Source organism: Aspergillus candidus (genome assembly GCF_002847045.1).
Source record: "Aspergillus candidus strain CBS 102.13 unplaced genomic scaffold BDW47scaffold_11, whole genome shotgun sequence".
NCBI lineage: Eukaryota > Fungi > Ascomycota > Eurotiomycetes > Eurotiales > Aspergillaceae > Aspergillus > Aspergillus candidus.
Window position 1 is genome coordinate 242,401 of NW_020194016.1, and position 17,645 is coordinate 260,045.

Here is a 17,645-nt window from a genome sequence, read left to right on the forward strand (position 1 = left end):
TGGACGAACCGTTTTTTCAGGCGACAAAGCCATTCCATTTTTAGAACAATGCCTGAGGCAGACACATAGATTGCATAGATTACTAATGACTGTTATCCAGTTATGCTATGTTATGCCCTCCATAGCATCTGTATCACTACAACGGTATCTCCCCACTCTCATTAGAGATGTATAGGGCTTTGGGAAGAGATTGTTCTCATTATACCCTCCCTAGGTATTCAGTCATCAAACATATCCTCCCCTCCATCCTCAATCAACGCTCTCAATTTCCCCCCAGCCCGCTTGGAAAGCACCTCATACGGACCCCTCTCCACCACGCAGCCCTGCTCAAGAACAACCACGTTGTCCGCGATATCCATCATCTCCTTCGCATGCGTAATGATAATAACAGTAAGACCCAACCGAGCAGAAACTAATCCCCGAACCGTCCGCCGGATGACCTCAGCGCTAGCCGGGTCGAGCGCAGACGTGGCCTCGTCCAGAATCAGGATTTGAGGCCGTCGAATCAGCGCCCGTGCGATCACTACCCGCTGCGCCTGCCCGCCTGATATCCCCACAGCGCCGTCTCCGATGACCGTGGAGTACCCGTCTGGGAGGGACATGATGAACTCGTCGATCCCCGCCGCCGTGGCGGCGGCGCGGACGTTGTGCGGTTCGCGGAGGGTGGATGACTCGTCGAGCCCGTAGCAGATGTTGGATGTGATTGTTCCTGGGAAGATGGTTGGTTGTTGTGAGACTACGGATATCAGGGACCGGAGGGTCGGGGTGTGCAAGCGTCTGATGTCGATCCCGTCGAGGGAGAGAGCCGGGGGGCCGCCGTCGGTAGCCTCGGGCGATTCGTATAACGCCAGCATTAACGATGCGATCGTTGATTTACCCGACCCTGAGCGACCGACGATGGCGGTGCACGAGCCTCTGGGTATGGTTATGGAGACGCCGCGGAGGACCGGTGCCTCAGGGCGTGATGGGTACCGGAAGTTCAGTCGGAGTATCTTTACCGGGGCGGTTTTGGCCACGCCTAGTACGCCTAGGTGTTCGTGTGATGCGCCCTCGGGGAGGCTGGCGAGGCGCAGGAGACGTGCGCCCATATCACGCGAGGTACTGATCTGGGGGACTACACACGGTTAGTTGGGTGCAAAGACAGAGCATTGAGGAACTCACTCCAACCCAGCACTGAGCTGGCATACCCAATGCTGAATAGAAGCATTGAAAAGACCGTCATGATGTCCTCAACGGCGAATCGCGAAGACGATACCAGCACAGCGCCGTAGTAGAATATCAACGCTAAGGGAGCCTCGTCAGTGACATGTCCGTCCTCCCATGGGTCTACTACATACCGCTCACGAGAATGACAGTGCATTCCACCAGACCAAACAGAATCCCTACATAACCAGCTCGTCTGAGGCCCACACTCAGACACTTCGCAGCAGCCTTGATGTACTTCTTGTGAAAGAACGGCTCGAGCGTGAGCGTCCGGACGGTGCGAATTTCCGCGAACGTCTCGACAAATATCTCCGATACCCCACGACTGGCATCATTGCTCCGTCGCTCCCACAGTCCACTCGTGCTCTCGAACCCCCGCGTGATGGCATATATAACAGGCCCACAGGCCAGCGCAACAAGGGTGAGATTCCAGCACACCACCATGCTCCAGATCACAGACATGATGGCAATGGAGACAGCCACTAGCACGAAGCCTCCGAAGCGGCCAACCAGGTTCCGCAGCTCCTCACCGTCTTGCCCAAGGCTGGTGCTTAGCTGGGAGGGGCTATTCCGTTCGTCTTCGAACCATTGCCGCGGCTGGTCGATGATTCGCCGAAAAGCGCTCTTTCGAAGGCTGTCTACCCAGGCTTGGCCACAGAGCTCGAGGAGATAGTGCATGAAGTACGATACTGTGCCGTCGCAGATCGCCACGCCCAATACTGCCAGCGCCCACTTTGTGGCACTTTGGCCTGGCTTGTAGAAGGACACTTGTAGCTGGGAGAGACAGTAGGAAAACACGGGCGTCGCGCTCGAGTGGACTAATGTGCTGATACACCCGAAGAGAAGCGCCACACGTTGCTTTTTTGTGAGACTCGGAATGATAGTCTTCATGATTCGACGCAGAGACGCCGTGTCCTGAGGTTTTGGGGCATTTGTTTTCCGTGAATATGGAAATCTTCGCTTTCGACGTTTTGGTGGAGTCGGCTGTACCCGTGCAGGGAGGTGGCTGGCTGTAGATTTGGGTCTCGTTCCATCATTCCCTAGTGTATCTAGCTCATACATTGGGGAACTGAGCGAGATACGCAATAAATGGGAGTCTGCGCGGACTGGACTTCGCCAAGATCGATAGGAAGAGCGGCGATGGTCTCTTGTGTTAGGTCGGGATCCCCACAAGTAGGTGCCTCCGGCTATAGCCTTGGACATCCCCGAATACCTCCAGTCCTCATTGCCCATGGAGTCAACCGACGAATCCGAGAGATAGACGTCATCGCAAGACCCGGAAGCGCCGTACGTCTCTTTGTCGGTCGCATTTGTAACCTCCGATCGATTTTCCCTGTCGACGGAAGCGAAGAGTGGCGCTGATCGCGGATCACTCTTGAGTTCATTACCGTATCCAGCCTGCGCCACGGTCCCTTGCTCCATGATGTATACGAAATCCTGATCTTGGATCTGCGACATGTCGTGGGTGATCATGATAGTGGTCTTCTCCTTGCGCCATCTCCGAATAGCCTTCATGACTTCGACGCGATTGGCGCCGTCGAGGGCACTGGTGGGCTCGTCCAATATGAGGATAGGAGTATCCCTTAACCTGGCCCTTGCAATCGCCACTCTCTGTCTCTGACCGCCGCTGAGGAAACTCCCCCCAGTCCCAACACAGGTGTCGATGCCACTGGGAAGGTTGTTGATCGTGCTCTGCAGCATCGCCAGGTCAATGCACTCCTGCACGTCGCCCTTGCTGATCTGGTCGTAGTCTCTGCGTCCAAATGCGATGTTCATAAATATCGATTCGCTGAATAACACGCTGCGCTGTTCAACGATTGTGACATTGTTTCGGATCCAGTCCACGCTCAGTGTCTGCATGGGCACGCCGTCAATGCGGATTTCGCCTGTCGTTGGCAGGTAAAAGTGTGCGAGAAGCTGTCCCAGGGTGCTTTTGCCTGAACCACTCTTCCCGATAACGAAAGTTGTCTCTCCTGCGGGGAAGAAGAAGTTCACGGAGTTCAGGCTCAGTATGTCTGTGTTTGGGTACGCGAAGGACAACTTATGGCTGTTATTAGAGTGTGGTGCTGATAGAATGGTGACTGGATGACTCACATTTCTCACTTCAATATCGCCTTCACAGAACTGTGGATATAACAATTCCTTCGTGTCTTGCCTTTTCTCAGCCGGGTCGTCGATGACCGTCTTCATAGCAGATGCCGCTACCTTGCCCTTTTCCAGCACCAAAACCTGGGGTAAGACCATCTCGATGGACTGGGCAGCTGTCAAGCACGCCCAGAATGTCCTGACAACCTCACCAGCCGACAGTTTCCCAGACGTAGCCAGTGTGCTACCGTACCAAAAGCCCAGGACGAACATGCTGAACATCATCAGTCGTATTGTCGCTATTTGGAAGGAGTTGAGGCGTGCCTGTCTTAGATAGTGTTGAGCGGCCATTTCCATCCCGTGGGTGAAGTTCCGCAGCTCGAAGGCCTGGCCGTTCAAGCACTTCACTGTGTCTATTGAGCCGGTAGCTATGTTGACCGTTCTTGACATGCTCGCTAGCTCTTTTTGCTGCCCTTCGATGCTGGTTTTCATCTTGGACGAGAGAAACGATATGATGGCCGAGAAGACGGGAATCCCAGCCAAGGTGATCAGCGATAGGCTCCAGGAGGTGTAGAACGCCAGACCTAGAGATACGATTGTTCGGAAGGAGTACTGGACGACGAGGCCGAGAGGCTGTGATGTAGCCATTTGCAGTTCGTGCAATTGGCTTCTGCTTTTAACTAGACGGACAGAGCAATGACGATGGAAAACTTACTCCTGTAAACTAGATAGGAACACTCTCGTTCCATCCGGCTGTGTTTCAAACCATTCCTGACTCTTCTTGAAAAGCGCCTCAAACACGCTATTTCTCGCATTTGCGACTTGGAGCTCGCTGAATGTCACAAACAAGATGAAGTAGGAAGCATTGAAGAGCCACCCTGCGGCCCCGAGACCAGCAACGCCGAGTGTATACGTGGTCATCTTGTCCATCAGGTCACTGCCCCTGATTTTACCACCGCCGTACAGAGTAAACAGGTCGAACATCTCGCCGAGTAGTACAGAAAAGATGGGGGTGGTGAAGCTGGCAATGAGAGCAGAAGCCATGGCTAACGTCAGGATTGGGGCATGCTTTTTAGTTGTGAAGCTAAAGAGAGCCGTCCACGCAGGACTCCATTTCGTCCAACGTCGGAGAAATCCTTCTGACTTCATAGCGAGCTCCCTTGGATCAACACTGGCAGTATGCAGTATTGTGGGTGGAATCGTATAGCTCAAAGCATCGCCCTAGCGGTATATCTATTTTGAATTTGGGACAGGAACGAATGGAAAGAGTGGAGAAAGAGACAATATAATGGCTGCCATTCTCACAGAATATTCAATTTGGTCGGTCTGATGCAACGGGGGGAGGTATGTATTTTGCCCTTGTCCAAATGCGGTAATATTGAAGACGAGAGTTGGTCAAAGAATAATCAGTCCGCCACTGCCATTGTTCTCGGGCATGTCGGGGTTTCCCGGCTAGCCATGTGCCATGCCATTTATCGTCGTTATATTCCCATCAAGGAGGCAATGATATATTGTATGTACATATTTGGTTCCAGGACTTCTAAATAGCGCTGATGCCAGGGAGATTCGAGACTGTCTTCATCCGCCATGTGTAGCCCACCTGACTGAGATACCGATAGGGCAACATGCTTCTAGTGTCGCAAACAATACTATACGCCCTCCGCGCGACCATTGCAAGGCCGAGCCGTCCCGAATCTAGTATGTCTTTTCAGAGCAGGTGGTTTTATCGCGAGAGCACAGAGTGTTTAAGCCTTCTCGCCGGGATGGTTCTTCTCATAGACCCAATCGTTCAAGCCAGCACGGTTCCTAGAGCATCCTAGTCAGCACACTCATTCTCATCGACCGATTGCGGCAGGAAAGAAAACTCACCTTGCGATTTCAATCGCGTAGAACTGCATTCGCAAAGCTGTCCTGCCAGTTAGCCATCCATCCGTCGCACATCATCGCACCGAGCCAAATCTTTTCAAACAGATATCACGCACCGAAGATCGTAGTCTCCTGCTCATACTCAACGCTGGGGTTCGCGCGCAGCATCGTGCCGAAGTTGAAGTCGGCAACCTTCTCCTCGTACTTGTTCATCCAGTTGCGCCACTTCTCCTTGCCCTCCTTGCTCTTCATCTCATCCTCGTTGATCGTCGCGCTGGGATCGAAGTCGGGGAATTCCTTCTTGAAGTCCTCGTAGATTTCGTCGTCGATCTTCGTCAATCGGAGCTGCGAGCCGCGAACCTTCTCGAGAATCGACCAGTACGTCATCAGGTGTTCGACCGCTGGAGAGTGTGAGTAATGATCGGGGGCAGGATGGAATCGGACTGCGATTACCTTTCACGGCAAACTGCTTCTCCATCTACACTTGTTGTTAGCCACTTGTTCCTGCATTCCTCAAGTCCAGGTCGCATGGTACGTACGTCCTCGAAGTTCTCCGCCGTCTCTGGGTCAAAGGGCTTCGACATTTTGGCGGTTGAAACGGGCTGTCCGTTTGTTCAATATGTAATATGTAATTCGTAAATTTAAGTAGTAAAATAAAGAGGTAGCACGACCGATTGTACGCTGTGCTCAAGATTGAAGTTGGTAAAGTGAAGTACCCCGCGTGTGCTTTTTTTTTACGGGCGGAGTTTTTTGTTGCCCGCCCAGGACCCCACTAGCTGCTGTACGTCATCCAGAGCCAGAAAGCACTGGGACTTACTCGGGGCTTCTAGAGGTTACTTGTACAGTAATTATTATACTACAACTGGTTGCTTTTATTTTTTTAATTTTTGATTTTTATTTACTTGCGGAATTTATTGCTTATGCCACTCTCTACCCCTGCCCCTGCATAATTATATTCGGTATTAGTGTAAAGCTGTCACGCCCAGGCATAACGCTCACATTCTTTAGGTACCGCTCTGCTAACTATCTTAATCCTGTGTCTACATAACAGATCATAATCAAGACTCTATTAGGCGATGGCAGCGCTCCCACCACTTCATCTCAGCTATTTTCATGAGTTGTGCGTTCCCTTGCCTAATAGCTGGATTAGGCTGGGGTGTTCTAACTTTATAGCGACGCCCTCTAAACTATCGGGAGATTTTATATAGAGATTAGTGACTTGAGTCCTCGACAGTGATTATTATAATTATAGCTACTAGCTCTCTGTCTCCGCCATCTCTTCTACGTGAATTTCGACCTTTCTCCTGCTTCAACACGATATTATATATTAATAAGACCTAGGGCCTCGTGCAGCGATTTATAGCTCGAAATATAGATTCTCAGGGCTTTAGTGATGAAGTATAGATCCCAGCGGCTTCAAAGGAGAGCCTGACCGGGGCTCATAACCGATTGAGGATTTCGATGCAGTGAGGAATCTAGTAATAATAAAATCAAGTAAAAAAGCTTCAATTTCTCTATCTCCTAAGCCTCTTGAAGAGAGGTGAAAAAAGGTGGATGGTCTACTACTAATGTGGCCGAAAAGCCGCTCATTTCCTCGCTCAGAGGGGGCAGGGCCTAAGGCAACCAATTTCCCAACAGGTTATATATAGTGACAAATGCAGGAGATGGGACATGATGAGGATATATTTACCTAGTAGGCATAGCAGCTCAGGCTAATACGGAACTTGATCGAGGAGGATCAGGAATGCATCAAGTAAAAACAGCAGCGATAGCCTCAAACAAGCATGATATCACGGCACCTTTTCTCATCGAAAGCTTCACCATACATGATCCCATGCACATAGCATTCGCCAACGAGTTTATAGGATTCATCATCTACCTTACGCAACAGGTACGGCACACGGCCTCCCTCAAGGAGCACAACCTGGTCCCCTTTCTGGGCTCCAGGGGGTGCCAATCCAATGTAGCCATTCCGAGTCCTCAGCACGCGCCGACCGAGCACCATCCCCATCAACGAGTTGATATTCACCTTCGACGATCCTAATTCAGGCAAAGGGATGCCAATCTCCATCAGGTCATTTCGCATGTCATGCCGAACGCCCTCGGTACTCTTTAACCAGGCCTTAAACGCAGATTTGGCGCCTTTTTCCTCATACGGTAGATAGCCGCAGCACAGAGTCCGCAAGTAGGCAAGCATGATTGGCTCCCCTGTGGGGGGGTAGGATTTTGCTGCTCCACCGGAGTAGAATTTGAAAAACGTGTATAACTCTAGTTTTTCGTAGGCCTCCTTCACTCTCTTCATGCAGTTGTCATAGGAGTAACGAATGATCCATTGTATGACTTTTGGGCGTGAAATACGAGACCCACTTACGTAGGATGCGAGGGATGCAGCACCTACGTCTGCAGGATTGCAGGATGAGAGAATTGCACTTGTGAGGAAGGAAATGCAATCGTGAAAGCAGCCACGGACAACGATGCACCGCAGCGAAGATTTGTCGATGGGTCTGTGGCTGTATACAGAGCATTTGGAAGCACTGAAAGGCTGCCGTGTATATTGTGTCTGGTCATTTATCTTCTGGAATACCAGTGTGCGGGGATAGTACGCTGTGTGACTCCAATCCGGAACCCATGATGGGAGCTGCGAGTCCTTGAGGCCATGCTTGTCTGGATGTGGGACAGACAAAATATCAAGGTTGTCCGACGCGGCCAATAAACCGAGGGCAACACTGATATAAACTTCTTCCGCCGTCCTGCGGTAATCGGGTCGCAGGTTGACAAGCTTGACGTCGGCCGCGGTTAAACCGAATACGCCATAGACTTTGTCTAGCGCTATCGTGGAGTTGAAGGTACGTGTATAGTTCAAAAGACTTAGTAGATGTAGTTCAGGATGTGAGGGGCATTTTCTGGCTTGCTGTCGTAATGCCATCAAGCGCAACGCAGTAGAGTCGTGGATGGTATGCAAGAGGTTATTACAGTGCGGTAGTATGATCAGTGACCGCATGACCATCCCCTCTTTATAGACATCCCATTCAATTTCCTGACACCCATAGACAATTCGGAGGTTTTGTGATAGAGCAACTTCCTGTGACATGTTGAGTGACAATTTAGGCAACAGAACGACCGCCGCGTTTGTACTAACCTGAACAATCCACATGCGAGTAAAATATGGCATGGGTGATAGTATACCTACAGCCAACAGTGCAATGTATAACGGGATCTTCTTTGCGTACCCCTCGATAGCTATCTCTGGGTATATACTTCTGAAAACATTTGTCAGATCCATACCCCCCTTCATGAGAGTTTGGTACTCGCGATGGAACGCACGCAGTGCTCCAAAGACGAAGTTGATCCCAGGGAAAAACATCCCAAGGTGTATGATAGTACCCTTTGCGTGGTGGTAAATATCTCCTATAATTTTTACCTGACTTTCCTTTTCCGAAATGTTGCTCTGATTGATGCAGATCGCATCTACCCACAACACTCTTGGACGATCCGTGTATCGGAGATCATGCAGAGCCTCTTTCAAGTTTCGCGTTATATTGATTCTCGTTCCGTTGCATGCGATCGGGCTTAGCCTTGTATCATGTCCCCAGGTATAGGATAGAGCTTCATATTCTGCCTGGTGAAGGTTTGCACTCTCGAGCCGACAGTGTACATCTTCAAACTCCTCCCCTGGAAGAATAGTCAAGACACGAATCATAGCTTCCGGGTCTTGCAGAGTGTCATAGCTAAACCCAGAGTCCATTTTGACACTTGATCGTGAGAGAAATATCTTCCTCTTTGCTTGCCATTCACGCCACGGGCGTAGTAAGTGGGCATTTCCGCGCAACAGTTGAATCACAAACAATAGGACTGCACGGGAATTTTTATTATTTCTGAATGTCGCTGACGAGGGTTTGCCTTCTCTCCTGATAGCATTCTTTACACTTTTAGCCTCAGTTATTACTTTAACCTTGTCGAGACTGAGCTCCATGTCAGAAATAGAGGCCGAGTGCATCGCTCTCGTTTGTAGTGGTTATATGTCAATCGAGGCTGATGAAGACAGACCATTGGATAGTTTTTATGGAGATATCATCGGCGAGTCGTACTGGAATTGGTCTTCGATTCCCATGAAGCACGGGGTTGGGACTTTGGGGTTGGAAAGTCCTCGAGCTTCCGCAGAAATGTTATTTAGTAGTGTCTCTCACATCAGGGTCAGTGGCAAAATATATACTTCTGTTCCTGAGGCTTCCTTGGATCACAGATCGAATCAGATATACTGCTAATGATGGAGGAGAAACATCATTTCTAATAGATATTGCTGGAAATATGCCAGTCTATAAGCATGTCCTGGGTTATCTCACCATTTCACGGAGAGGAATCCAGACACAGCCACAAACGCCATAACGGACAAGGCTGCGGCTGAAGAAGCGCAATAAATCAGCACTAAGAGAAGGATCGCATCGTTATTGAACGTGGCACGCATCATTGGCGATCTCTGCCCAAGTCATCCCTTATCGCATTAGCTATGTCACAAAGTCACCGCAGAAATAGAGGCCCTATTTCCAAGGGCGGATGCAGCACCTGCAAGTACGTGTATAGGCGTTGAATCATTAGAATCGCGCTGACACACCAGATTCCGTCATGTCAAATGTGGAGAGGAAAAGCCCGAGTGTGTCCAGTGCACGAGCACCGGTCGCAAGTGCGCTGGCTACGAGAATCTCTCGCAGAGCCAACTGCGCCAGAGAGTGACCAAATCCAATCCACGGCCCTCACCGAGCACCGACTCGCGGCTGATTCTACTCCCTGGTACACGGGAAGAACGCGAGCATTTCCACTTGTTTTGCACCGAGACGATCCAGTCGCTGTCTGGCTTCTTTGGGTCCGAACTCTGGGAATACTATCTGCCCCAATTCAGCCATTCTGACAGCGCAATCCGCCATGCAATCACCGCGATTAGTGCTGCCCATCGGCGCCGTTTGCAATCTCCAACGGGCAGGGAGCCTCCCCATCCGTTCGAGTTGCAGCAGTACAACAAGGCCATCCACCATCTCCTCAACCGCCCGTCTGTGTCTTCGGAACACGCGCTCCTCGCCTGTAGTTTATTTGTCTGTCTGGAGTTTCTCAAGCTCAACTTCGAACCGGCCATGGAACATATTGAGGCGGGGTTGCGGATTCTATGCCAGCGCCAACAACAGCAAATCCCATCTCAACTGCCGCCGGACGTAGACCGGGATCTATCGCACTTTTTCTCTCGAATGAACCTCCAAATATCCTTCTGGGCACGACCTTTGAGCCCATACGAGGCCCCCGTAGAGCCGCGATCGACTGAGGAAACTGCTTTTACCAGCCTCTCAGAAGCCAGGGCGGTCTTGAACCGGATCATGATTAATTCCATGGTCTTGATCAGGTTTTCCATGCATGTACATCAAAACAAACCACTGGTTCCTGACCATGAGGCACAGCGTTGCGCGAAAATGCAGCAACAGCTAGAGAGCCAGTACAATTCCTGGTGGGTAGCGTTTGAACGGATGAAAAAGCGACTGAGCAGGTCCAAGAAGCGGGCTCCAGATCCTCGTGCCATTCTCGTGATCCAGGTGCACCACCAGACCCTGCGATTTTGGACCCTGGGCGTTCACTCCACGAGTGAGATGGTGTACGACAATTTCAATGATGAATTCGAAAAGATTGTTGGATGGTCAGAGGAAATCAAACAGCTCAGCTCCGCAGACCATCAACGTCCATTCTTGCTGGAAACGGATATCGCTCCGGCTCTGTATCTGACCGCAAGGAAGTGTCGACATCCTCTAATCCGACGCCGCGCAATTAAGCTTTTGGAACAGTGTCCGATACAAGAAGGATTGTGGAATACGAAGGAAAACAGTGCCATTGCTACACATACCATGGAGCTCGAGGAGGCTTTCTTGGCCCATCTCCCCGTTGAACAGCGGGTTCCCGAGGAACAGCATCGGTTGTATGAAACCAGGACCATGGACCTTGGGCTCTGTAACCCATGTCCAGTGGAGTTTGTATGGAGAACCAAGGACGGCACAGGTCTGGAGTTTCGAACCGAGTTCGTGAGCTGGTGACTGGTAGGTACGATGCTCCGTTCAAGATGTGTTGTCGCGGCGACGACCTACATTATAGCGCGTTAATTTAAGCAATCGTCTTTCCACAGACCTGTATCTTTATTAGAAACAATATAAACGCTCTGGGTTGCAAGTGAGATGTAGATAATTGCTTAGATACAGTAGAGAAGAACATACACCTCAGGCACCAAACGCGAAAGACACCACTAGCCACACCCGCCACACTTAACGCGTGGGTTCAGCCACGGGCGCGTCCACCCCAGGCAATTACACGGTCTTGGCGCGGCCGCAGGAGGATCGTCTGGTCCAGCGGGAAAAAAAAGGTCATCTTTCTTCGTCTTGATTCTTCAGATTGATCTCTATACTCACGGCACAGGGATTTCACCCCCCTGGATAATGGGAATAACGGTCTGATTCCAGAACTGGTTGGTCGCGAAATGTGCCAGTCCCTTCATTCGTTTCCATCCTCCGTCTTCATCTCATTCCACCTTGGGAAATATGGTCGAGGTTCTGGGCCCTTTGCCTGCTCGTCCGCCTACTCCTCCTCGGACATCGCGAGCGTTGCTTGATAACGATCGGGCGGAGGATTCGCCGGCAGCTGTACAGACGCCACGCGATTCTGCCCTCCATACGAGTATCTCCACGGGGGTCCCCTCGAGCCGACAATCCAAGCGCGTGAATTTCTCGCCATGGACGAAATACATCAAGCCTCCGATGTTTACGAATTCGACTACGAAATTGAAACCAGAAGTCAAATCTTTACCTCCTTCAAATGAATGCAAGCCGGCAAAATCGATCCTGAAAGCGACAAATTCCCCCGTACCCGTTCCGTCCTCCAACGTTGAAAATTATACCCCCGAGTCGTTTGCTATGTTGCTGGAATCGATCACGCAGGCATTGGCCGGGGACGCGATTAGTTCCCGGTTGGATGCTTATATGCAGTTTTTTGGGGCGTTAAGGGCATATGAGGATCTTCCTGGGGAGAAGGATATCGCGGACAAACTGGCCTTGGTCACTCAGTTTATCCAGCGTGATATCACCAAGGATTTGGACATTGGTGGACCGGGGAATACAAACCTAGTCATACAGGCGTTGAAGCTATCGGCGGCTCTGGTGTGGCATCCGAGCATTTCAATGCAATTGCCGGATGACTTCAAGGTTTTTTTGGTGGACCACGCCCTGAATAGTCTTCAGGAGGCAAAGTTGCCGAAGTCCGTGTTGACCCATTACATGTCAATCCTCTCGACCCAGAATTTCAATGCAAGGATCGTGACGAATGCTCGGATAGTGCGTCTGCTTACGATACTTCACACTCTCACCGGTCGAGTCAATGGAAGCGCGATCATTTCACAGCGGCTGAGCATCTACCAGCGGGTTCTGGGACAGGCAAAGTCTACATTCGTGTCTCACTCTTCACTCTGGATAGAGCATCTTGTGTCCGGTCTGCTGCACCATATTAAGGATATCAGGCTTAAAGCGATCTCCCTCGGTTTCCAGACGACTATCTCACTTGGTCCAAACCCCACGTTGTCGAAGTGTATCCGCGATCTCTTCGACAGATCTCTCGATAAGAACAGGAAGATGGTGTCGGAGATATGCGAGCGGATGTCACGCATGATGTCAGATGCGGAGACTGGCTCCCATGTGCCGCAGGTTTGGAGCGTGGTCACCCTTTTACTGAGGACCAAGCGGTTCAGCGTGGACCATTGGGAACATTTCAAAGAATGGGTTCTAGTCCTCCAGAAATGCTTCAACTGTAGCGACCCAACAATCAAGGCTCAAGCTATTGTTGGGTGGAATCGATTCATCCTTGTTGTTAGCCCGAGCGAGACCACTAGCCGTTCCATGCTTAAAATGCTAAGCAAACCCGTCCTATCTCAGTTCGAACGGAAGAAGCAAGACAAAAACGGCTCGCATCCAAGCTATCTTGCGCTCAACAGCTATTACAACCTCCTATACTACGCGTTCCGCCCATCGGCTGCTTTCTCGCATATCGATGTTGTCTGGGAGGAATACATCGCATGCCCGTCTTTGAGCATATTCGGTTCAACTCCAAGCTTGAGCGATCGTTTGGCCCAGGTGCTGTCACACATGCTATGGAGCTCCCAGGCTAAGGTGTGGACTGAGAACAAAGTCAACGAGAGCAGTAAAGTTGACCCCGAGGAGTTGCCCTGTGTGGATTGCAAGTGGTTGAGATCTAGAATCACTTCTGTTTTGAAGGTGTTTGAAAACATCCTTAACTCATCTGTCTGGGTAGACGATATCGAGCAGTCTTATATTGCTGTCGCCTGGGTCAATCTGTCAAGGGCCTTGTCTTATGCGTCGAGCAAGGAAATCACCCCATCTCCGGAGTCAATGCAAGCAGTGGCCCATGTACTTGGCCTCCTTCAGCGGCTCTGGATAGCGGGCCCCTCCTCTTTGAATGCCGCTGGAGACGGTGCGATGGAAAAATTCTTCGAGCGATTCCGCTTTCTGTCAACGACCATGATCTCTTCCCTCGGCAGCATCTCCTTCACGGAAAAGCTTCTCCTCAAGACGGCTGACGAGACATTCCAAGCTGCCACTACACCTACGCACCGTCATCCCAAAGCAAACTCCACCCTCGATATCCCTATTTTACATTTTCTGCGTTTGATCAGCGACGTGTCTGGAATTTCAGAACCCACACCCTCCTATCTAAGCTTGATCAACGGAACACTCCAAGCAGCATGCAACGGGCGAATGTCTAGAGGATCTCGTCTAGAATTACTCCGCCAATGTGCAGAAATGTATCCGAACGAGACAGAATTTGACTTTGCGATCCATAATTTCGCCCAAATCGTCTGGACATCGGCGGCACAACTCGCCTCTGATTCCCTTTGCTCCTACCCCCTTGAATCCGCTCGCGAACGCGATGGATCTGTATCCCGTGACTACGAAAATTCTATCAAGATTCTGTCGGCGGGCTTAAAGTTCACAGATGCCTTCCAAACATGGAATCAGCTGGCTGGCTCGCTGGTACGCGTTGTGGGGAATGAGAAGGGCCATCGCGAGATTGCCACAATGGTCGTGGAGCCGCTTGCCGAATGCATGATGAATGTTAACGTTCGAAACACTTATTTGCCCTCAGCATCTCTCTTTTCCTACTCTCATTCGATCCCATACTTCCATGAAGGCATCGCTGGCACCAAAGGCACTGTGAACAGCGCTCAGGCCGCCTACCAGAAACGACTCTTTCCCACCAATCTAGCCGAGTCGGTGAACAGGACGCTTCGAGAGTCGTATGACAAGTTCGAGCCGTTGGAAACCAGCGGGATTGCGAACTTCATCGAGTCTCTGACGTCCTTCCTTGGGTCCGGGGTTTGGCATTTTCGATCGGCTTTCCTAGAAAGTCTCCAGGAATCCCTTGCTCTATGGATCAAGGACGACGGACACAAGTTGAATGTTGCCAGTGGCGTTGAAAGTAGGGTTCTCACGGCCGTAAGTGTTCCTCAACGAAGCAAGGGGTAACATACTCTAACCTTGTCTCAGTGCCGCGCTCTCGCCTCCGCCGTGCTCAATATTTTGCAATCTCCCCCGCTAGACGATACATCGTCTCTTCAGAGGTTTGAAGTTATCATCTGTGCTGGCTTGGAATCTTCCCACGCGTCAATTGCCAAGAGATTTATCGACTTCTGTACTTCTGTCTCAAGCTCACACAAGGATCTTGCATCTGCGAACGTCTCGCATGTACTGCAAACTTTAGAGTCTCGCAGCAAGCAATTTTCTTCCTCGACAAACGTCCGACCGGTATGTCTCCAACAGATGGAATATCACTACACCAATCAGTTCCTGAGGTGAAGCAAATAATTTCTAACATTCCACAGGAGATGAATGATACCCAATCGGATATGTCGGCGAAATCAAACATTGCATATATCCTAGATAATGTGGAAAACTCCCACTCCCCTGGTTTCAGATCGTCGCCGGTCGTCAGAAGCGAGCCAGTCCCTGCATCCTTGGACCAGCCCGATAGACCTCGAGCTGAATCATCCCAGAATGACGGTATAGCGGACCAGTTGCCTGTTCTGGATGGTACAATGTCGCTTACGGACGCAATTGGAGATCGCAAGCAGCGTAAGGACGTCTTGGCTATGATAGAGAACCTCAGGTCGTCTTCGCCTGTTGTGCCCACGCCAAGGGAACTCGGGTTCATGACCCCGCCGCATTTGCGCAATCTGCGCAATGCTGAGGGTGAATCAGAAACTCCCTTGACCCCTACGCTGCCTCCTACAGCTGCCGATCCCGAGGATGTCTTCCTGGGGTCCTCTCCCACGCCTAGTGCCAGAGGCAGAACTCCAAGCACTAGAACCGAGACACAACTCTCGATGACGACATCAGCTATCGACTTGAAGATGGATCAAGATCCTCCGTCTTCCCCTCCCCAGATGAAGGACATCAGTCCCCATCGTGAAGTGTCGGAGCTATCCCAGAGTTTCGCGGACACGGGAAGTCCAACCACAAGCGGCAGACGAAAGAAATCACCGAAGCGTCTGAAGTCGCGCAATAATAAGAAACGCAACTCGACACCGGTCACGAACGGGAACAATTCTGAGTCGCAGAACCAGCGCCAAGATGTTCCATTGAGTAGCCGCTTGCGCTCTCGTGCTTCAGCAGGCAAGGGGTCGGAGAAATTGGATTCCCAAACGGATGGATCGCCAACGAAGATGACGCGTGGATCGATTGGTAGATTCACCCAAGAAGAGACAAGGGCTTCCTCCACTCCGAAGCCGAAGTCCAACAAATTACGCACTGTTTCTCCTTCGGACGGCAACGGCACGCTCGCTTCTCAGCCCCTTGAGACCGCTGCAGACTCGTCATGTGACGACCTGGATACTCAGCTGGCTTCTCAACTCGAGCAAGACCTGGAAGGCGCCGCAGATGTGGTAGGAAAACAGAATCATGATCAACCTACAGAATCCTCCGGGCAAGTTCCGATGACGAGGAAGCGAAAGCGCGAGGTGAGCGAGGCGGCCACACCTACCAAGCGTAACAGCAACAAGGAGCTCCGTCGTTCCTCCAGACGAGCTTCCGGAAGAGCCCCCGCAGACAACGATTCAGGTGATTACGACTGTCTTACCCAATCCACGACATCTCAAAATTCCACAGCCGCCACAGAAGATGCCGCAACACCAGCCGAATCCGCGCCCAAGAAGCAGCGACGCGAGCCTCCAGGCGGAGCGGATGACAAAATGGAAATCGAACCAGCAGTTGAAAAACAGGGTGCAAGCGCGGGTAACAATCTTGACGCAGGGTTGCTGGACGCCTCTCAAAAACGGCGATCCTCGCGCCTCAGCGGCCAGGCAGCTCCAGACATTCCCGAAGAAACCCCACCACCCAAGCGGTCCAAATCCCCCCGTTCGCGCAACCGAAACCGCCGCAGGAACGAGAGGCGTCGGAAGTCTGCTTCGTTGGAAGCCGCTGCAAGGGCAAACGCCGCGAGAGAAGGCTCCTATGCTCGGCCCGAATCAGGCGAATCCTCCTCGCAAGGGATTCAGGAGTCGACGCAAGATAGCTCAGCCAAGCTTCCAGCGCCCCAACAACCATCTCGGGAACCTTCACCAGCCAATACAGCCGAAAGCCAGCTGCCTCCTCCGGTCGACACAATCGAGGAGACCCAGCTAGACGTGGTGCACCCGCCGACTGAGAGAGTGAGGAGCTCCCCGCTCCCCGAGCCGGAACCAGAGCGTCTGGCGGAGAACCCCTCTCCGCAGCCCCAGCGCGAAGAACACACACCCGCGCAGACTGAGCCCGAGCTGCCTACCGAGGAAACACCCACGCCTGCACCTGCACCGACACCAACAGAAGACACCGACATGGCGGACGCTGAACCCACCGAACCCACCGAGCCCATCGAAGACGCAGCCGAGCTCCACCCCCTACCCCCCGTTCCCCAAATCGAGCAGTCCCCTCCTCCTCCCAACACCACAACAGACCTCTTCACCCCCCTTCGCAGCGTCCTCGCAGACATGAAAACAGCAAGTTTAAACAAATCCACCCTCAAAGAAATGGACGACTTGCTATTCGACATTAGGGTCGAAATGCACGAGGCGGCCAGGAGACACAATCATACCAACAACAACAATACCAACAACAACAATACCAACAACAACAACAACAATAACCAGGGTAGTTGAAAATTTTGCATAGCGATGGCGTCTTCTTCCATATTTATATATTTTATTTTTGCTTTTTGATACATCTAGTATGTTTCTTCATGTTTAATACGCGTGCGATTATGGATAGTTTGGTATTTGTATAGTCAGTCTTCACATATAAATTATTTTTCACTCGAGATTTTTTTTTTCTTTGAACATCCTTGCATGATTCCTTTCTCGTCTTTCTTTGCTCTCTTTACTTTCTCTAACTTGATTGTTCCCTTGTCACTGCTAAACAACGCATACA

The 17,645-nt window shown here is 51.2% G+C and overlaps 6 protein-coding genes across 6 annotated transcripts; 3 read left to right on the forward strand and 3 right to left on the reverse strand.

The window, feature by feature from the left end:
- Positions 1–218: 218 nt before the first annotated feature.
- BDW47DRAFT_116317 (ABC transporter ATP-binding protein) lies at positions 219–4,437 on the reverse strand (the record flags this gene model as incomplete). Its single annotated transcript, XM_024814910.1, has 5 exons — positions 219–1,114; positions 1,162–1,284; positions 1,338–3,243; positions 3,298–3,955; positions 4,004–4,437. The coding sequence occupies 5 exons, from the start codon at positions 4,435–4,437 to the stop codon at positions 219–221; spliced, it is 4,017 nt and encodes a 1,338-aa protein (XP_024673832.1).
- Positions 4,438–4,603: 166 nt separating this feature from the next.
- On the reverse strand, positions 4,604–5,873 carry BDW47DRAFT_102481 (polysaccharide biosynthesis domain-containing protein). The gene is made up of 5 exons (XM_024811878.1): positions 5,694–5,873; positions 5,608–5,632; positions 5,271–5,555; positions 5,158–5,194; positions 4,604–5,094 (listed from the first exon to the last, which is right to left on the reverse strand). Exons 1-5 carry the CDS (start codon positions 5,736–5,738, stop codon positions 5,034–5,036), a joined length of 453 nt encoding a protein of 150 aa, XP_024673833.1. The 5' UTR covers positions 5,739–5,873; the 3' UTR covers positions 4,604–5,033.
- Positions 5,874–6,927: 1,054 nt separating this feature from the next.
- BDW47DRAFT_102483 (uncharacterized protein) lies at positions 6,928–7,220 on the reverse strand (the record flags this gene model as incomplete). The annotated part of the gene is made up of 1 exon (XM_024811879.1): positions 6,928–7,220. The coding sequence occupies exon 1, from the start codon at positions 7,163–7,165 to the stop codon at positions 6,929–6,931; it is 237 nt and encodes a 78-aa protein (XP_024673834.1). The 5' UTR covers positions 7,166–7,220.
- A 1,092-nt stretch (positions 7,221–8,312) lies between these two features.
- BDW47DRAFT_102484 (uncharacterized protein) lies at positions 8,313–8,648 on the forward strand. Its single transcript, XM_024811880.1, has one exon. The coding sequence runs from the start codon at positions 8,325–8,327 to the stop codon at positions 8,553–8,555; it is 231 nt and encodes a 76-aa protein (XP_024673835.1). The 5' UTR covers positions 8,313–8,324; the 3' UTR covers positions 8,556–8,648.
- A 986-nt stretch (positions 8,649–9,634) lies between these two features.
- On the forward strand, positions 9,635–11,345 carry BDW47DRAFT_102486 (Zn(II)2Cys6 transcription factor domain-containing protein). Its single transcript, XM_024811881.1, has 2 exons — positions 9,635–9,723; positions 9,770–11,345. Exons 1-2 carry the CDS (start codon positions 9,662–9,664, stop codon positions 11,220–11,222), a joined length of 1,515 nt encoding a protein of 504 aa, XP_024673836.1. The 5' UTR covers positions 9,635–9,661; the 3' UTR covers positions 11,223–11,345.
- A 375-nt stretch (positions 11,346–11,720) lies between these two features.
- Positions 11,721–17,377, forward strand: BDW47DRAFT_116319 (putative telomere length regulator protein (Rif1); the record flags this gene model as incomplete). The annotated part of the gene is made up of 3 exons (XM_024814911.1): positions 11,721–14,681; positions 14,733–14,990; positions 15,068–17,377. 3 exons carry the CDS (start codon positions 11,721–11,723, stop codon positions 17,375–17,377), a joined length of 5,529 nt encoding a protein of 1,842 aa, XP_024673837.1.
- Between the last annotated feature and the right edge of the window lie 268 nt (positions 17,378–17,645).